This window comes from Chiloscyllium plagiosum, unplaced genomic scaffold (assembly GCF_037043375.1).
Source record: "Chiloscyllium plagiosum isolate Xiang-an unplaced genomic scaffold, Cpla_swu_hap1 HiC_scaffold_13, whole genome shotgun sequence".
Lineage (NCBI taxonomy): Eukaryota > Metazoa > Chordata > Chondrichthyes > Orectolobiformes > Hemiscylliidae > Chiloscyllium > Chiloscyllium plagiosum.
Window position 1 is genome coordinate 44,175,539 of NW_028270151.1, and position 20,056 is coordinate 44,195,594.

The 20,056-nt window shown below is 37.3% G+C and overlaps 1 protein-coding gene across 2 annotated transcripts in view; it reads left to right on the forward strand.

Moving 5' to 3' along the window:
- The window catches only part of mfsd8l1 (major facilitator superfamily domain containing 8-like 1), a 68,208-nt gene that overhangs the window by 26,868 nt on the left and 21,284 nt on the right, over nucleotides 1–20,056 (forward strand). Inside the window, exons 4-10 of one of the 2 annotated variants that reach the window (XR_006313401.2) lie at nucleotides 5,210–5,329; nucleotides 7,133–7,212; nucleotides 9,285–9,612; nucleotides 13,819–13,892; nucleotides 17,452–17,535; nucleotides 18,279–18,408; nucleotides 19,648–19,679. Coding sequence is in view for 1 of the 2 variants with exons in the window: in XM_043702254.2 (XP_043558189.1) it covers nucleotides 5,210–5,329; nucleotides 7,133–7,212; nucleotides 9,285–9,612; nucleotides 13,819–13,892; nucleotides 17,452–17,535; nucleotides 18,279–18,408; nucleotides 19,648–19,770 (939 nt within the window). In the remaining variant the exon portion in view is untranslated. Of the gene's footprint in view, nucleotides 1–5,209; nucleotides 5,330–7,132; nucleotides 7,213–9,284; nucleotides 9,613–13,818; nucleotides 13,893–17,451; nucleotides 17,536–18,278; nucleotides 18,409–19,647; nucleotides 19,771–20,056 lie in introns of both variants that reach the window. The other variant, XM_043702254.2, reaches the window with a different exon arrangement.

The window sequence follows — 20,056 nt, forward strand, 5'->3', positions numbered from 1 at the left end:
ATAGTTCTGTTCAGCTGGAATAAGAAAACACAAATGATGGAATCAGTACATATAATTGAGTTTCCTGAGAATGGGGAACTTAATAAGTACTTAGTATGAAATAAGTCTTTGATATATTATCACAACTGGAAGAGTGTGTCAACAATCATGCCCCATTGTACCACGAGCTGTCAAAAAATTGATAAAACCCAATTATACCACCAAGATACTCCATTTTGCCTGTTGACTGAGTGCTCTTCAGGGGAAAATCAATTCAAACATAGCTTTATAACCAATAAAAAAAATTAACTTTATTTTAACATATTTAAAGTTTAAAAAAAAACTGCAGAGAAAACAAATGATTCCTAATCCACTCCTGTGCAAATTGAATTATCCCTCTGTAAAACCCCAAATACACACACACACACACACACACACACACACACACACACACACACACACGTTCACAATGAGGAGATGTTCTGCCATATTATAGGATGGGAAAAGAATAAAGATAGGTTAAGCAAAATTCCAAAGATCAAAAGTCTGAATCTTGAGGGTGGTTAAATGATCTCTTCAGCTTTTTTATTTCAGCGGTCTTGACACTTACCTCTGAAGTGAAGGTTGCTTTTGGTTTTCACTTTGATAATTGATCTGGTGCGACATGTTCTTTTGTCAGACTCCCTTTTTTTAAGCTTTCTTAGTTTTTGTGTTTTTCTCCATGGAGAGAGAATGGGAGAGATAGATGTTCATCTGGCAGGCTCTATGTCCCTGGGCTGCCCTTACACCTCCAGCTTTGTAACAAACTGTAACTCAACCAATTGGAGATTTGTGGTCAGGTAAAATGACTCTCAGTGCCACTCTGTCTCAAAGCATCCCTGTTATTTCTTCAAGTAATATTCTCTTGCACAATTGAAAATATGCACAACCTATACCATATTGCAAGACTCTCCTGGTGTTTCAGGTGTATAGCAGTCTAACTTCATTTTGGTTTATAGTCCCAAAAAATCAATTATGCATTGACTATATTACAAGAGGGACCTCATGAGACTGAAATAGACAAAAAAGGCTACTGATCTGATAATAGACATAAGACAGCTGAATTGTAAGAATACACAATGGAAACTGAGTTTGTCAGTATATGAAAGTAGAATGAATTGAAAACATCGAAGAAACTGTTTACCACAGTTTTGTGAACAGTAATGAAGGGTCAGTGGTTCAAGCTGAAGAGGCAAAATAACAAACAGATCACATTTAATTGATTTACAAAATGGTTGACAAATACATGGGATGAACTGCTCAATGAGGCAATTTGAAATCATCAATCTCACTAATTTTAAGAGGTTGTCGGACAAACTGCAAAAAATCAACTCGTGGATTTGGTAGTGAACTGTGCATTTTAATGTTGTACTCAGGCCACCTAGGTAGATTGAAAGGAGGTCTTTACTGACCTTGCACATGATCATGTTGATGATATAAAAAGGAGCAAACTATTTTGACGCAGTAATCAAGTTTAAATGTTGTTGTTCTTTAAAAAAGAAACCATGTTTATTCCCACAATTCTGTCTGCTTCGTGCCTTTTTAACATTTTTCTTCAACTATCCAATCATCTTTTCAAACAGTCCAACGTTCCACTTTGGTAATAGATGATGAAAAATAATTTTGAATTCATAACATTAATATGAACACAAGTTCATTTTATTTCTAGCCTTTGCTCTTAAAAATAATTTTAAAAATTTAATCAGTGGAATAAATCATGTCATTGCTATTTAGTTTATCATCTAAGTAATAGTCCATCAGGTTTTTAATCCCATTGAAAGAAAGCACTAATTTTACGAGCCAACTTAAAAGTAATCTTTGTGATATGCTGTTAAAGACAACCTGTTGTGCAAGGGACTAATTGTTGCAGACTGCCACATAGTTTTTGTTCTTTACATGGCATGATTATTGACTATTGAAGGTTGATGTTGTAATAAATGGTACTTAAAGTTCAAATTAGTTCCAAGTTGATTAATGAGATAAAAATCAAGGCACTTTGTTTTAATCAATCTGCTTGAATGTGTCATGACAACTCTGTGGCCATTGTATTCTAAGGTTGGACCTGAATGTGGACTCCCCACAAGACTCTTTAAGACTCCTTTCTTTGTGAATAGAGTTTATTAGGTATTCAGTGTTGCCATTCCTCTACACAACAGTCCCTTCTGCTCCCCTTTTATATCTCCTTAGCCAATTAGCTAATGAATTCAATCACCTTAACTACTTAACTTTTATCCAATTCTCCCCTTCTTTAAAGACGTGCAAACACACTTGAATGAAAACTAATGAAAATTAAACTTTTAAAAATTTTATACAGTCCTTTCTGCTATAATGCAATAGTTGCTTTCTTGTGTGACCTTATGCTATAGAAAATTGTACAATAAAAATAGCAGGGCTTATGGAAAAAATTAGGTTTGGGGTGGACCACCAAAAATATTACTCAAAATTGAAACAAATATAGTAGTTAGCCTAACACAAAGGTTAGCACTGTTTAAATGAATGTTACATTTCTATTTAATGATGAAATAATACCATAAATTTAACACATTACCTTGGAAAAAATTTGAATATTACCACCCTCCTCGTCCATCAAGCTTTGAGGTTGCTGAGTTACTAAGACAGGGGCTGAGGGTCATCATTATTATCACCTTCAAGTGCAGTTATGGTTGCAGGATTAGGATGAAAAATTGTTAATCCAAAAGTGGATATCTGTGGTTCATTGTCTTCCGACTGTTTATTGGGGGTTGGCATAAAAAAGACATCTAGTTTTTGCTGCTTTGCCGTTTTTCTTTCTTCATTAAGAAGATGTTCATAAATTGCCAAACAAGACCTGATTCCATGAATTGCCGACTCACTGCGTTCTGTATTGTAATCATTGTCTTCGAAGACCTGCAACTGCTTCTCAATTTGCCTCCGTTGAAGATAAAAAGGTGGAAAGCTCTTGTGGTGCAGCATCCTGGACTACTTCATCTTCATTTCCAACTTCCATTTCCCCCTCAGCAACAGGTTGTTGTAGATCACGTGTCGAGAGGTCTTCACAATGCGACTCCAGAAGCTCTTCAACTTCCTTTAGTTCTTGGGAGCTCCTCTGATGGTACAAAGTGTTTAAAATCCTGAATAAAATCTGGGAGAAGCCTCTGCACAAACTCCATGCAGGAGATGATACAGAGACCCTTTTGGCATAAACATTGTGTTCTTCCATGCACCGCAACATTGAAAGTGTTGGTTTGTCTGCTAAGATTTAATGAAGCATCTCATCTATTGTCCAGTGATTTCTTTGACAGTCAGTTACTAAAAAGACACTGCTGTCATGTTCATTGTCACAATGCTTGTATTTCCTTACACATCTTTAAATTAATAATTGGCATTTATTCTCCCCTGCCACTCTGTTGTCGGTTTGGAATTTAGTTGATGCCCTCCGTCTGAAACCTGTCCATTTATCCATTCTTCTCTCCACTGTTATTCTTTTCACAATATATTACTGTAAACTGACTATAACTATCGTCATGCCTGGGGTAGCAAGCTGGAAATAGAGTCCTGCTATACTCTGGGTGATCACAATAGTTTAAGGCATCTTAAAAACTACAAAATTCTTGAATTTATCAGACTTTTAGACCCACGTTGACTGAAAGCACACAGTAAGTTTCTTAACAATAATTACTTCTAGGTTTCCAAAATAATAGATTTCAGCTACAGGTCAATAACCATGAGCTGTCGATTATAAACTTCTCCTAGTTAAAATACTTGATCCCCTTATGAAATCCCCCTGCACATGTATTCAGATGCACAAAGCCAGTTTGGTGTAATAGATGGCAGGGGAAAACTGGGCAGGTAGTTTAATGGTCCCTGTCCGCACGGCTTGCTGAGATGATCCTTTCGGCACGTCAGGAGCTGCTACTCCTTGACCGCCTTTCTCCAGGTGCTTTCACTTGCAGGAGACACTAGTTAATTCTTCTAAAGTCTTTGCATTATTGGTCTGGATTGTGTAAATTGTAAATCTGCTGACTTCCCAAGAACCGTTGCATTGTCATATTCCATATCCAGTTTAATTTGAGCCTTTTTCATAGCCTGCACAACATTCAGGGTATTCACTTTGATGAATTGTACACCAGCTATTTTATAGACAATCACCACTATTTTAGTGATTTCAGCATGTTGTCATCCCCAAATTTGAATCCAATGGGGCGCTCAAATTTGTTAAACTTGCTTTCATTTTTATTATTTGACAGATCTATATAAAATTTGCACCAATGCATTCCACACAATGTGGATGTGCATCCATTATCCAATATAATGCAATTGAATGAGTCTGACGAAAACATTCATTAATGGACTGAGGCATTATGCGAGTCATATAATTCCTTCAACCTGAGCAATATTATTATATTCTCCTTCTGAACTATATGCTTCATGCATAATTATTTTTAAAACATTGTTAGTGTTTTAGGACAGTTAATCACATTATGGTATTTTGTGTTGCACCTAAGACTCCTGTTGACCCCACACTGGCATTCATGGAGTTCATTCTTCTGTTATATTTCCACAGTTCATGTTATCTATTACAGTTACAGAGATACCTCCATTGTCACTTTTAATTATAACTCTCCTTTTTGCTTTGACCCTTTCAGCCTATTTAAGTGGTCTTGCATTCTTGCTATCTCGAATCCTCCATTCTTTGTGTTTCTGCTGAATATCCTATTTGAACCATGAAGACGGCTGGAATATACTTTTATCTAGAACCTTTTTGAAGGATTATTGCAAAAGTTGTTTCACTTTAAACATTTAACTGCAGTCAATGCGAGGAGTCAATGTTTGATACATTAGAGTCCAGAAATTCAAAGGAAGGCCCTGAATGAGCAATTTACAAATATATATATATATTTTTGAATATACTTACTGTCTGAAACATTTTCTAATCAACCTGTTCAGAGACATTATTTGACATTTCTGGACCAGACTGGACTTGAACCTGGGTTTCCTGGTCTAGATGTAGGGACGCAGCCATTACACCAAGACAGTCTCACCTATGGAGTCTTGCAGCTCCTTCCTCACATCAACCTTCCCTATTCCCTCTTTATATCTGCCCAGCCAATTAATTAATTACCTAACTTTGAACACCTGCTTATCTACACGATGTATTAATATGAAGAATTTTACTTGTCATCTGAAAAGATATATGCTTTTCACTTTACAGGTATAGGTACAGGTGCAGGTGCATGCATTTTTGGATACCTTACCCGTTCAACCACAACAGAAGAACGAGCGACAGTATTTGCTGTTGTCATGGCTGCACGACAGGCTGGGCTTCTGATTGGTAAGTCAATTTTAGTTTATTGATCGTGGTAATGCCAAGATATTGAAAACCTATTGCCTTTACAACAAAGAAGTTGAGCTGTCTTAATCAGAACTGCAAAGTAAGTTTTCTTACTACGTAACTATTCAAATCTTGGATATAGACCCTCCTCCAATGGAATTTATTTGGATTGAATTCTGGGTATGACTCTTTTAATCATAGTTGATATGCGCTGTTGTCAAAATTGCTGAAAGTGGACTTGCAACAGTTACACTCTGAGTCCAACCACTCCATTATTTGTGTTTTCATGATTCATTGTTGTTTTTGATTAAACCTTTGGCCTAATATGGCAGAAACTAGTATTATTTGAATTATCTTAGTACTGAAAAGGTTTTAAATGAAAAATAAACACCCAACACTCAATGTATGGTGGGATTCTGATGGGGTAAGTGACTATTAAATAACCAATTAAAGTTATTTATTTGCCATTTCCGTGCCACCACTAATGGTGGCTGCTGCTATTTACTGGAGCATAGTCAAAGGACAAGAGATTCTTCCTAAAGGAAAAGAAAATGAAAGAACCCCTCACTTTTTAATGAATTGGTAGCAGTAATCTTTAAACTCCCTATTTGGATTACACTCTTGACAGAATTGGATCTGCCACTTGAGCTGAGCTGAAGTGAACCACAAAACATGATGGATTTTCAAAGCTTCAACACTTTTTCAGGTTACGGTTAACAAGTGTGTGGTGAAGTTTGAAATTGACTTGAAATGAACTTAACAGAGCCATAGAAACATTCACCAGATCCACCAATCATTGTCAGTAGATCAAGGTAGTCTACTCATAACTGACCTGAGAAATTGACAATATGACCCAATATAGCAATTTAGTGAACTGCCTGGTTTGTTTTGAGTTTGCAGCTGAGGAATTTATTCAAATTTCACTCTGCCTCCCTCAATAATGCAATGAATATTCACAATATTGTTTATCTTTTACATTTTCCTCCTTTCTCCCCTAACCTCCCATTCCCCATCTCCTCCTCCTCCTCCTCCTCCCCCCCCCCCCCCCCCCCCGCCCCCCAACCCCAACCCCAACCCCAACCCCCAGATCAAAGAAAAGCCCTGCTCAGTGTAATTCTTTCTCAACATCAAAACTTATGGAGTAGTACCGTCAATTCAAAGTCAAACTGAAGTCATTGAGCATCAATAGGATGAACCTCCAGCACCTAGTGTCAAGTGACACATACAATATTGATAATACTTGTTAGCTTCCAGTAATTGTTGTAAGATTTCACTAAAGAAGCATTATTTTGCTCAATCTTAACTGATTAATTGAAGACCTTCTTTCTATCATAATGCCAGGGTTGAAATTGTTCAGATTCCACATTGTTTCTTAGCTCTAGTCACAACTCTAACAATGAAGTTGGTCATGCAGCTTTTGGTAGGAATTGGATGACAGCCATATTTAGGCTGATGGGCAGCAAGTAGTACTCTTGTCTTTAGTGCCAGATAATGATCACTTTGAACAGGAGAAAGCCAGCCAGGGAATTGGACTCTAGAAGTAAATTGTTTTTATTTTTCAGTGCTTTGAAGTAATTCTTTTTTCAAACATTGGTCAGATCTTGCGATTTAAGCTAAACCACAAGCAAGCCAACTAGTGTGATAATTGCTGAAAGGTTTACAAGTTTACGATGCATAGAAACTAATGGAGGGGGCCACAAACAGGTTCATTCAGAGTGAACCAATCTATTGAATATTGAAACAATTTAAATACTAAAAACTATTATATTTATATCTAAAATTTTTTTCTGCCATTTTCTTTAGGACCAGGATTTAATCTCTTCCTGAGGCTTTGCAACTTCAAGTTGGGACCGTTTGAAGTGAATAAATACACTTCACCTGGGGTATGAGTTGTTCTGTTCATCTTTTCAACTTTTGTTTTTAAAATGTGTATGCTGTACAGTTTTAAAGTTATGGTAACAGTAGCGTATTCATAGGTTTCAGAGCTTACACATCATAGACAAATGGCAATAATGGTACTGAGTCCCTACAATAGCTTTGCAAATTCAAGATCTTCATGTGATTTTCTTTTCAGTACTGATATGGCTTTTCCAGTTTTTTTTTAGCTTACTGTTAATTTCAGGAGTTTTATGATGGGTCCACACCAGCACCCATGATGACTGTTCTGATGAAATCTTCTGTTTATCTTTTTGATTATGCATTTGGGCTCCTTGGCACTCTTGTTCAACTACGCAGCAGCTGAGGTAGAAGTACCCACTGCTGCCAGGACATTATGCTATTCATGCTGTGGACCCATATTTAAATCCCAGCTGCTTAACTTGGATAAATAAGAGGTATTGCGTTTTGGTAAAACAAACCAGGGCAGGACTTATACAGTTAATGGCAGGGCCCTAGGCTGAGCAGTGACCTAGGGGTTCAGGTAAATAATTCTTGTGAAGTTGCATCACAGGTAGACGGGGTGGTTAAGAAAGCATTTAGCATGCTTACCTTCATTGCACTAACCATTGAGTATAGGTGTTAGGATATCCTGTTGAGATTGTTCAGGACTTTGGTGAGGCCACTTTTGGAGTACTGTGTACAGTTCTAGTTGCTCTACAGTCGGAAGAATATTTTTAAATTTAACATAGGGTAGTTAATATGTGGAATGAACTGCCAGATGAAATGGTAGATGCAGGCACAATGCAAGCAAGTGGTACTAGTTTAGTTTGGGGAAACTTGGTTGTCATGAGCAAGTTGGACTGAAGGGTCTGCTATGATTCAATGACTTCAAATGCTGCATGCCAGAAACTGACCTTCTGCTCAAGCACTTTTGTGAACGAGATGTTGCAGAAAGGGAAACTGGAACCTCCATTGAATACATCCATCCTGGGACAGGCTAAACAAAGACACCCAAGGGAATTCCTCGAGGCCTGGCATTCAAACTGGAACTCCCTTAACCAACGCTAACAACCTCTCAGAAACAGAACCAGAAATGATATAACCTACCACAACAAACCGAGACAGGTAAATACCAAGCAGAGCAGAACACCAACACTTCACCAGAGATGCACTGATGATATCTAGCATGGTGATGACATGTCTGAGAACATGGAGTGGATGCAAGGAAATAAGTTGTTTTTAATGTTGAATTAGCTAGGTTATGCACTTCTCATGCTACTTAAGATTTTGAACTCAGTTGCTAAATGAGATTTGAAATGGATGACTAGTTTGGCTTGAGGGAGCTTTGGATTATCTAGGTCTGAGTATTCAAGAGATATTAACCTTTGGTCAGAGGATGAAGCAGCAAAGCATAACTGGGTTCTGTCAATATGTACAAAAACAAAACTTGTCGGTGCAACTCAGCAGGTCTGGCAGCATTTGTGTGAGGGTAAGCAGAGTTACATTTCGAGTAAGGTAGCATGTAGATGATTGAGTGCAGTATGTACCAAGAAAGGGACATTGAGTTATGTTGGATGTGACTGTGAAAGCAAGGAATGGACAACAAAGGATTGATTTTGGGTGATCACTCTACATGAGACTAAGGACAAGCAGGGTGATATATCCTGGTGAAGTGTACAGAATCAGAAGTCCCACGACACCAGGTTATAGACCAACAGGTTTGCTTGAAATATCAAGCTTTTAGAGCGCTACTCCTTTGTCAGATGAAGTAAAATGTACAGAGGATACTATTTGTGAACTTAGTTAAGTTATGAACTACAGATGTAAAGAAGACAAAATTTAAGATTTTCTAAACTCTTAACAATAAACAGTAATGTCTATAATTCTGAACATGTTGAAGCATTAATTTTCCCTGCAAATATATTGGGATGGTGTACTAATGATAAATTGCAAGAAAGCATTTGCAAAGGTATTTTCACACATTAAAATTTCACAAAATTTCAAGATATTCAGAGTTGGAAATGCACAGAAGTTTCTTGTACACCCTAATGTTCATTTTTGTTTCATTTTGTTACAGCTGTTCATGTGTTTTATGTGGATCATTCTTCAAGTGATAATAATTTTTATGTATTCTGATCTTCCATTGGTTACCAAAAATAATTCTCAAAGAACAGTCATTTCAGCTGAGGAGGAAGAACCTTTGGTTCATGATGATGTGAACTATAAAGCTGCTGAGAACAATCAGTATGGTAGCATTATTGCACATGAAAACTTAGTTCAACCAACTAATGAAATGGATGGTGAAAATAGCAGAGTGGATGAGTATCAATATATCCCTAATGGACACATTGATGAAGAATACAAAATGAATGATAATCCTTTCCATAATTTTAGTGCCACGAAAGGTGGGTATTCACAAATTGGTTCTTATGAACTACTTGTAAGGTTCTACACATTTTTGGTATTGTTTATCCTTTTTATTCATGGAAACTGGATTTATCACTATATTTAACAAAACCTAAACATCTTTTACTAATTGCGCACAATGTATTTCAAAATGGTTTGAACAATGGTCTGTGCATTCTGCTTATGGGCTGTCATTTTTCTTAAAAAAAGAAAATACATTAGTTTGAAACCTGATGAAAATCTAAGACAAACTTCTTCCAGCTCTTGGGTGGCAGGAAAATAATGGGGAGAATGGCTCACTATACATTTGTCACCATTGGGGTTCTGAAATTCCTGTGAAAATCCAGGACTAAATGTCTGACCTCATTCTAAATATTATGTCCTAACTGAAAAGTGCATAATTTCTGCTTATATTATTTTTTTCCCTCTCCTTTTCTCCCTTCCACTTATTATTTGTCCTCAATACCATGCAAATTCTGTGGTACCCAAATGATTTATTTTTGCAGTGCTGTAATGTCTCAGTTGAGAACACATTCTCATATTACTGTATAATGAGTGTCTGCTTAAAGTGAATGGAAAAAATGATCACATTTTTTGTTCTGTTGTTCTGGATGTGTTTACACTTGCAAAAGGGGTATGGTACTTTCCCAAATCTTGGTTTGCTGAAATTTCTGTTGCAGTAGAGACGTGTTTATTGGACCTAGGTTTAGAGTTTATGTTTAGCTTCTATCTTGTCTTGTGTAGCTCAGTACTACTGTTGTGGACCAGACCAGACCACCACAAAATACTTAAAGGTGGTAGTCTAGACCCTGACTTTTTCTTATTTTAAACGCAAATGTAATGTGGAGTGTTCCAGATGCAACGTGACTGGTGAAACTACTTGACGTCAAGCAAAACTCAATTTATTCAAACACTGCAGTTAAAATACAACAAAAGAAAGGATAATTTAGAGTAACTTAACTCTATTGGAAATCTTAACAGAATAATAGACATAGTAGATTAGATTAGATTCCTACAGTATGGAAACAGGTCCTTTGGCCCAACAAGTCCACACCGACCTTCCGAAGAGTAACCTGCCCAGACCCAACTCCCTCTGACTAATGCACCGAACACTATGGACAAGTTAGCACGGCCAATTCACCTAACCTGTACATCTTTGGATTGTGGGAGGAAACCGGAGCACCTGGAGGAATCCCACACAGACACTGCGAGAATATCCAAGCTCCACACAGACAGTTGCCCGAGACTGGAATTGAACCCTGGTCCCTGGAGCTGTGAGGCAGCAGTGCCAACCACTGAGTCACCGTGCCACCCCTAAGAAAGTGGTAGGAGCGAGCACAGCAATTTCACCCGTTCCTGGGTGGTAACTATTACAAATTTTGTAATATTCCATAAACACACCCCTTGGCAAAAAGGCAAATTCAGAAAATAGATTTTTTCATATGTAACACCCACAGTAGGAAGAGAAACCCAGCTTCTAGCTGTAACCAAGGTTGGGGGGTGGCGGGGGAACATCTACTTCAAGACTCCAGCAGCTGCAGCTGAGTCTAAAAGCTTAAAATCCGAAAAGTTCTGGTCTGAAAGCTGGCCACACCCATCCAAGCTGCTTCTATTGTTAAACTTTTTAAAATAAAATACAAGGCCTCACAAGCTGCTTACATTACCACAGATTAAATGAGAATGTCATGCAATCTCGAAAGAAACCAGGGCACAATACACCTCTTAAAGCCACAGCATTGTCATATTACTCTAAACACGTAATAGAATTTCTTTTATTTTCAAATAAAAGGTAAAGTAACCACAAGATGCTTGTTTCAAAGTTATGCAATTTCGAAAATATTGGGTTTTAATTGCAGAGAAGGTAAGAAGCATTTCAACCTTTGGTGCGGACGCAATACTTAACTGTGAGTAATGAATGAATATAAACAGTTCACTGAGAAATCTGAGACTTTTCGGAAAATTACAAAACACTTTAGCATTGTATTTTGGTTGTTTTAATTCAGATTCAGTTAGCATATCAGCACAATGATTTTCTCATTTGTTCACATTTGTGTCTTGGTTTTACTGTGATATTTTTGGTCTAACTTAATAAAGTGCATTATTCTGTTAATATCATCATGCCTTTTGTAATTTTAAAGACAGGAAATATAATTGAATTCATGTGCAGATGTCAATAAGGAAATTAAATGAAAAACAAAATTATCTTTATTAGTTGAATCAAAAGTCATTTTTCCAGGCAGTCAAATGACAAGTAAACATGGTATTTAGGACTTCTTTTCTATGTCATTTTTTGAGGGGAAAAAGAATTATAGGTTGCCACTTTAGAAGTAGGATTTTCATCAGCATAACCTTTTGCTCTGAAATTTCTAGTTTCAAAGGAAATAACAAAATACTTCAATACTTCTCTGGTGTGCAGAGAAAATATAGGCACTTCTTTTGTATTATAAGATTTATCTAGTACAGCTAATAAAACAACTTGCATATCAAGGAACTTTTGCCAAAGAGAACTCTTTGAAACTAAGCAAATGAGAGACAGAAAGCTTTTGTTATAATTTGAAGGCAAGATGAGGTTTTTGCATTTTAGAAGGCTTAATTTTCAAGTAAGTTGCCACAGTACACAGTATGCTATGAATGAATAAGAATACTATTTAGTGTAGTATACGTCATTTAAAGCTTCCTTTTTCACTCTTTTGCTTTCCAGTTTATTTAGGTCTGGTCTTTATTTCTTGGTCTTTTAGTATTGAGAAAGAGTTATATTTAAATTTTTTTGGTCGCCTAACTGAGCTAGGTATATTGAAAAATAATTAATTTGGTTCTCAACATTTGTAATTTGGTTATTAGATTATTGTTTTGGGAATTCTTTGCTGAATCTGCACATATGTCTATGAAAAACTAAACTTTTGTGAAGAGATTTCGGGGCAATAAAATGATGTCAATCCAATTAGTCTTAAAGGGATATAAATCAAAAATGTATTTTTATTTCCAGATAAACTACTTTAGCTGTTTGCAAATGTTTGCCTTCACTCTGATTAATATTAAAAATGAGAAATCTATTTTTATGTATTAAGCATCTCAGCTGGCTGTAGCCAGACTTTATTAAAGATAAAGATTTTCAGTTTCCCTAACATCCATTAAGAATATGGAAAAAGTTACGTTACTATCCTAGAATGTTATTGGATAAGCTAAAGCATGTTTTGGTGCGGGAAAGAAGTCTTCAGACTTAACGATGCTTAATTGCACTTGTTTTATTCTTTGTAGTCATTTGTTATATTCTGTTGTCCTTGGGATCCTGTTGGCAGTCTGTGTGCCACCTTGTGGCAAAACTTTTCTAACTGTGGTGAGAAATCTCCCCGTTTTGAATAAATAAATGATGGACATTAATAGCAAATTTATTTCAATTTTTAAAAATTTTCTACAAAATAAAGCTGGCATATTTTGGTTATCACATACCTTTTTCCTTTTTTTAAAAAATGTTATCATTTAAAGTCAATTCTTAGGATTTTTACTTTAAGATTTTCACCTTATCAAATTAATATAAAATTACTCAGTCATCTTATGCATATAAATGAACATTGCTGTCACCAGACCAGCCAGAGAAAATAACAGATGTGATTCAGTAATTGACTTTTTAATTCTGTCCTTATAAAATCAAGTCACATGACATTGTATTATGCAGCTTCAATGTTCTGAAATACTGCCTGAATAAAATAGAATATATTTAAAAATACATTTCTTTAGGAGAAAGCATTATTGACTCTTTTCTTGGCTACAAAATCATAGAGTGAAAGCTATATTTTTTAATTCACTTGAGACTGGGTGTCGCTGGCTGACTAGCCAGCACTTGTAGTCTATCTCCTTAGTTGCGCTTGATAAGGTGGTGGTAAGCTGCCGCCTTGAACTGCAGCAATCCATGTGCTGTAAGTAGAAGTCCATGTACTGTCGGCACTGCTTTTTATACTTTATTTGTTGGATTTGATAAAACTCTGAATTCAATTATAAAATGTATTTGAAAAACTAGTTGAAGATAATTCCCATCTTCACTGCCTGAGCAGTAATTTGGCAAAGTCCATTTTGTTATGGAACTCATTGAATCTTTCACTTATTTTCACCAATAAGTTCAAATTTTAAAAAAAACTCCATTATTTCTTGTAGTATATAATTTGTTTTAAACGTAATTTATAATTAGTTTGGTGTTTCCATTTCAGAGTACCTGCGAGAGGAAGTTGTGGTTGTTCTTACTGCACAATTCATTACACTATTCAATCAAACTGCTTTAGAGGTATGTAAGCAGATTTAACTCGCGCACCTTGAATTAGATACAACCAGTTTGGTAAGTTAAATGGCAAATGTCACATTAAAAGCTCTGCTTAGCATTGATGGATTATTCTAGACATTTCTATATTGGTTGCTTTCGAAAGTAGATGTAGCTCAATGATTGATAGTAAAGATGTTGCTGAATTGAATTTAATTCTCTGCACTTGTATTTATTAGCTACATGGTCAATTTTAATTCCATAAAGCAATTTGATATGCGAGTCAATAGCTTTTATTTTGTCTATTCCTATAGAGTTTTGTTTCTACTGGTATTACATTAGAGTATTCTTGCAAAAGGCAGTGTATACTTCTATTTGAAGACACTTGCCCTGTCCTGGAAATTAATTTCAAGCATTCTGCGTGCATTGCAAAAGTAAACCTAGCTTGTTTCGATAGAAGAAAACATGCATTTAGTACAGCTGTGAGATTTTTATCACTATATTTTAGATATGGTTTTGCAAGTGCTGTTCTAACCTTGCACCATATAAAAATCCATTTATGTCAGTTAAATAATGTACTGTGCTCCTTCTGGACATCAATATGATATTTTAAGCAGGAGACCTGTCTGTCTTGGGTAACAGATGAGAGAAATCATAACTTTTGTTGCTTTGAGATTATGTGTGAATGATCCCAAATTAATAATATAAAAATAGGTTTTAATTCCGGAAACAAAATTCTTCAAGCGGTTTATCCACCTTGGTAAACTCTGAGGTTATTATCTCACCACTTCAATTGGATTGTTGTTTCTTATTTTCCCATGTTGGTGTTTTTTTTGCTATGCTTTTGAGCTTTTGTGTTATCATTGGCTCACAATATACTTAGAGACTACCATTATATGATACTGAATGGCTAATTTACTGCAATGTTGCCCAAAACATTTTTAAGTACTACATTAACAATTATAATAAAATGCTTCCAATCCCTATATTGTAACGAAGGGTGTCATTTTATGTATTTGGGTGTAGGTCTAGTTTTTATGAAGGGCTTGAAAAGAGCAGCTTTTCCAGAACTATGATTTTGAAATAGTAGGTGCCTCAAGATGGGTTAATAGAAGTTTGTTTATATCGTGGATCTGTATGATGGAGAGAAATCCATTACATTTGCAGAGTTGAAGATGAGACTTTTTTTGTAGTTAGTACACAAGTTTTCAGCAGTTTCAAGGAGATCTGACTGCAGTCAGAAGCAAATATAGTTTCTCTTGCAACAAGATTAGATTTGATTCCCCACAATGTGGAAACAGGCCCTTTGGCCCAACAAGTCCACACCGATCCTCCGAAGAGTAACCCACCCAGACCCATTTTCCTCTGACTATGGGCAATTTTAGCATGGCCAATTCACCTGACCTGCATATCTTTGGATTGTGGGAGGAAACCAGAGCGCCCGGAGGAAACCCACGCAGACACTGGGAGAATGTGCAAACTCCACACAGACAGTCACCTGAGACTGGAATCGAACCCAGGTCTCTGGTGCTATGAGGCTACAGTACTAACCACTGAGCCACCATCCAGCCCTAATGATTGTTCAGAATAGGTCAAGAAATAACATTACTTCAGTTGAAAGTGTACAGTTTGTGAAGTTTCCAGACCAGAAGTATTTGGATAGAATTTTGCATATTATTAAAAGACTGAGAAAGTCTCAGTGCTCACAATCAGGCAGCTAAAGGAAACATGAGGACTGCAGATGCTGGAGATCAGAGCTTCAAAATGTGTTGCTGGAAAAGCACAGCAGGTCAGGCAGCATCCAAGGAGCAGGAGATTTGACATTTCGGGCATAAGCCCTTCAGGAATGAGGAAGGTGTGCCAAGCAAGCCAAGATAAAAGGTAGGAGGAGGGACTTGGGGAGGGGTGTTGGGAATGCAATAGGTGGAAGGAGGTTAAGGTGAGGGTGATAGGCTGGAGAGTGGGTGGGGGCGAAGAGGTCAGGAGGAAGATTGCAGGTCAAGAAGGTGGTGCTGTCAGAGGGTTGGCACTGAGACAAGGTGGGGGGAGGGGAAATGAGGAAGCTGGAGAAATCGAGTTCATCCCTTGTGGTTGGAGTGTTCCTAGGCGGAAGATGAGGCGCTCTTCCTCTAGGCGTCGTGTTGCCATGGTCTGGCGATGGAGGAGGCCAAGGACCTGCATGTCCTTGGCGGAGTGGGAGGGGGAGTTAGTGATCAGCCACGGGGCGGTTGGGTTGGTTGGTGCGGGTGTCCCAGAGGTGTTCTCTGAAACATTCCGCAAGTAGGCGGCCTGTCTCCCCAATGTAGAGGAGGCCACTTCGGGTGCAGCGGATGCAGTAAATGATGTGTGTGGAGGTGCAGGTGAATTTGTGATAGATATGGAAGGATCCCTTGGGGCCTTGGAGGGAAGTGAGGGGGGAGGTGTGGGTGCAAGTTTTGCATTTCTTGCCGGGAGTGGAGGTTGGGTTGGTGAGGGGTGTGGACCTGATGAGGGAGTCGTGGAGGGAGTGGTCTTTCCGGAATGCTGATAGGGGAGGGGAGGGATTCAGCATTACTACATCCGCTGCACCCAATGTGGCCTCCTCTACATTGGGGAGACAGGCCGCCTACTTGCGGAACGTTTCAGAGAACACCTCTGGGACACCCGCACCAACCAACCCAACTGCACCGTGGCGGAACACTTTAACTCCCCCTCCTACTCCGCCAAGGACATGCAGGTCCTTGGCCTCCTCCATCACCAGACCATGGCAACATGATGCCTGGAGGAAGAGTGCCTCATCTTCCGCCTAGGAACCCTCCAACCACAAGGGATGAATGCAGATTTCTCCAGCTTCCTCATTTTCCCCTCCCCCCACCTTATATCAGTCCCAACCCTCCGACTCAATACCGCTTTCTTGACCTGCAATCTTCTTCCCGACCTCTCCGCCCCCACCCCCTCTCCGGCCTATCACCCTCTCCTTACCTCCTTCCACCTATCGCATTCCCAATGCCCCTTCCTACCTTTTATCTTAGCCTGCTTGGCACACCTTCCTCATTCCTGAAACGTCGATTCTCCTGCTCCTTGGATGCTGCCTGACCTGCTGCGCTTTTCCAGCAACACATTTTTCAGCTAAAGGCCTGATAACTCTCAGGGCCGGAACTGAGAAGAATTGGTTAAGTCAAACTGATAGATTTAAAAGGAAAGGAAACTCTTTGGATTTTTGAAAATATGTAATATGATAGTGTTGCAAGTAGATGAGATTTTGTCTTGAGTTTCGAAATCTTTCAAGTGATGTTCTATGTAAATAGCTTAATTTTATTTATATTTCTGTTGTGTAATAAACTTCTATCTTAAGCACATAGTTTTAAAACTAAATTGACGGTCTATGTTTCAGTGAAAGACTGCCTGGTTAAATTAAAAGAAAATATGACCTATTAGGCCAAATTTAATTCTGGAGTCTGACGTAGTATCAGTTGGGATCCTAACAATAACACAATTCTTCAGAACTTTTCGGGACAACTGTTTTGAAGTTTTATGTATCTCTGCTTACTTGTGGAGCAAAACACGTTGAAGATGTTTAACCTAACATGCTGAATTTTAATTTCAGACAATGGTTACTCCTATTACACAGAAGTATTTCCAATTTGGTGAATTGGAGAACAGCTTGATGTACTGTATATGTGGAGTAGAAGTAAGTAATAATTCATGTCATGATGAAGTATGGTGCACTTTGCCTTTATTAATCAATCATTTATAGTAATTCTGACAGTATATTTTGGGTGGTCCGACTGTATCGAAGCATAAAATAATTCCTTGGAAAAGAAGGCCTGCTAGCATCGATAACTCTATCAAACAGAACATTTGTTAAATCTACTTGGAATTGATTTAAGTATGTAAATGAGAATGTTACCTTCTTAAATTGGAATTTGCACTCAATGCAATCTTTATTGTAATTAAATTCTTCATTACTTAGAACTTTATCTGACTCTCACATTCCAAACACTGGAATTAAACACATGAATTGAAAGACTGAAATACTTGTCATGAGTAATAATAATGTAATTTTTATTTTATAATTTTAATTTTTTAAGATTAAACATTATCCAGTAATTCATCATAACAGCAAACTGGAATTTAAAAAAAAATTGGATTATGACATCTGGATTAAACAACTTTGAGTTAAGATTATAATTCTATATAGTCATTGGTGGCAGTAGTTACATTCTTTGTGGATAGTGTCTGAACTTGAGCTAATTTACATTATCATACACTCATTGTATGGAATTCTACAAGCTGCTTTACTTAAATGTTGGTAAAAGAAACAAAACTCCAATCTAAGTACAGCTATTATCTAATTATGACATTTAATGTTAGACCAGATGAGCATTGTAGAATTATTTTCTGGCATTATATTCTAACTTTTGTATTTTACAGGTGATAGTTGGATTCTTTCTTGTGAGGTGGTTAAGCACGAAGTTTGCTGATCGAGTAATCCTGGCAGTGGGTCTTCTTATATGTAATATTTCTTGTGTTTGGTGTTTAATTTTCCTGGCAAATCCAAAAGGTAAGAGTTTTGTTGCATTTACTTCTTTTTCTTACTTTCCCTTAGGTTTAAAATAAAACATTCCTCATGCAAATTTAAGTTCTGGTATAGAAAGATTTAATTTCTCGAAGATGCCCGCTACTCCTCCAAGTTGTTTGTCAGTATACTTATTGGGTGATTGATATTTAGAATCAATAGTATTTACATATCAATTAATTAATTTTGCATAGCCCTTACAATTGAAGTGAATTCAAACAAGATGAAATGTGTGCTTCTGTTCTGCATGATGTTAAACAGGTAGGTCACAGAATAAACTTCAGTGATGAATCCAATGATTTTGCATGTACTGTACAATTTTTAAAATAATAAAAAAAGTCAAAACATTTTTACTTGTTTTGATTTTAAACATCCATGATGAGTCCATATAGGTGTTAAGTGTAATGGTAAACTTAAAACACAGTTATATATTATGACTGTGTCTTTAAATTCACATGATCTTGATGTGGATGTTGAGACTCTGCTCCACATTTTGAAGGGCTTTTGCCCAAAACATCAATTCTCCTGCTCCTCGGATGCTGCCTGACCTACTGTGCTTTTCCAGCACCATACTCTCGACTTCAGATTTCCAGTGCACTGCAACTCCATTGTAGAAACAAATTCTTCCTTGGAAGATGATCAGGGTCATCAAACATTGATTCCCACTTGCTGAATCTTTGGCGGTGCAGCTCCAGGACCATTGCTTTACTTTTTAAAAAACAAAATTGGCCATGGCATGTAGCTGTCACTGGCTGGATGAGTATTTGTTTCCAGTCCCTAATTGCCCCAATCTGAGTGCCATGCTTGAACATTTTAAGAGTCACCCACATTTCTGTGGGCCTGGAATCACAAAGGCACAATACATTTATTTCTCTAAAGAACATTGATGAACGGGAGAGAATTTTATGACAATCAACACTGGTTATATGGTTGACATTAAGCTCGATTTAAACTTGTTTTCATTGAATTCACATTTCTGCCATTGTTGGATTTGAAATCTTATCCCCAGAGCATTAGCTTATCCTCTGGGTTGTTAATCCAGTGATAGTACTAGTGCACCACTTCATAAAATTTCAGGATAAATAGCCACCATTCCAGCTGCTCCTATACTATTTATATGGTACCACTAATTCAAATAAATTGCACTTTATTGGAATCCATTATGTGTAAATGTTTTTTACTTGTTTTAGAAGTATGAACCTGTTGTCTTTTGTCTCTTTGCAGGGAGTTTTGCCATGTTGCTAACAGAGTTTGTGGTAGGTGTGTTTCTCCAAATTCTGGGGTTGCCATTTGTTGCAGTTTCTCAAGTGTCTTTGTTTTCAAAAGTTACAGCAGAGAAAACACAAGGTCAGTGGGTGTGGTTTCTCTTCCCCACTCCCAGTTTTTATGATGAGTGCTTATGTTGGCATTTGGTTTTATTGTATCCTAACACCCACAAAGCATGGCACACCATTTTTAGCATAACTAATTTGTTGTAGCTTGCAGGTTCGGGAATTATGTTTTGTGTCTTTTGATGAAAGTTCACTATTATTATCACCATTTCGAATGTTGAGTTCTAACATGGACAGATCTATGTATTGCTTTAAGTTTAATTTGTATTTTGATACGGTCTGCGTAAGGGGAATTATAGTGT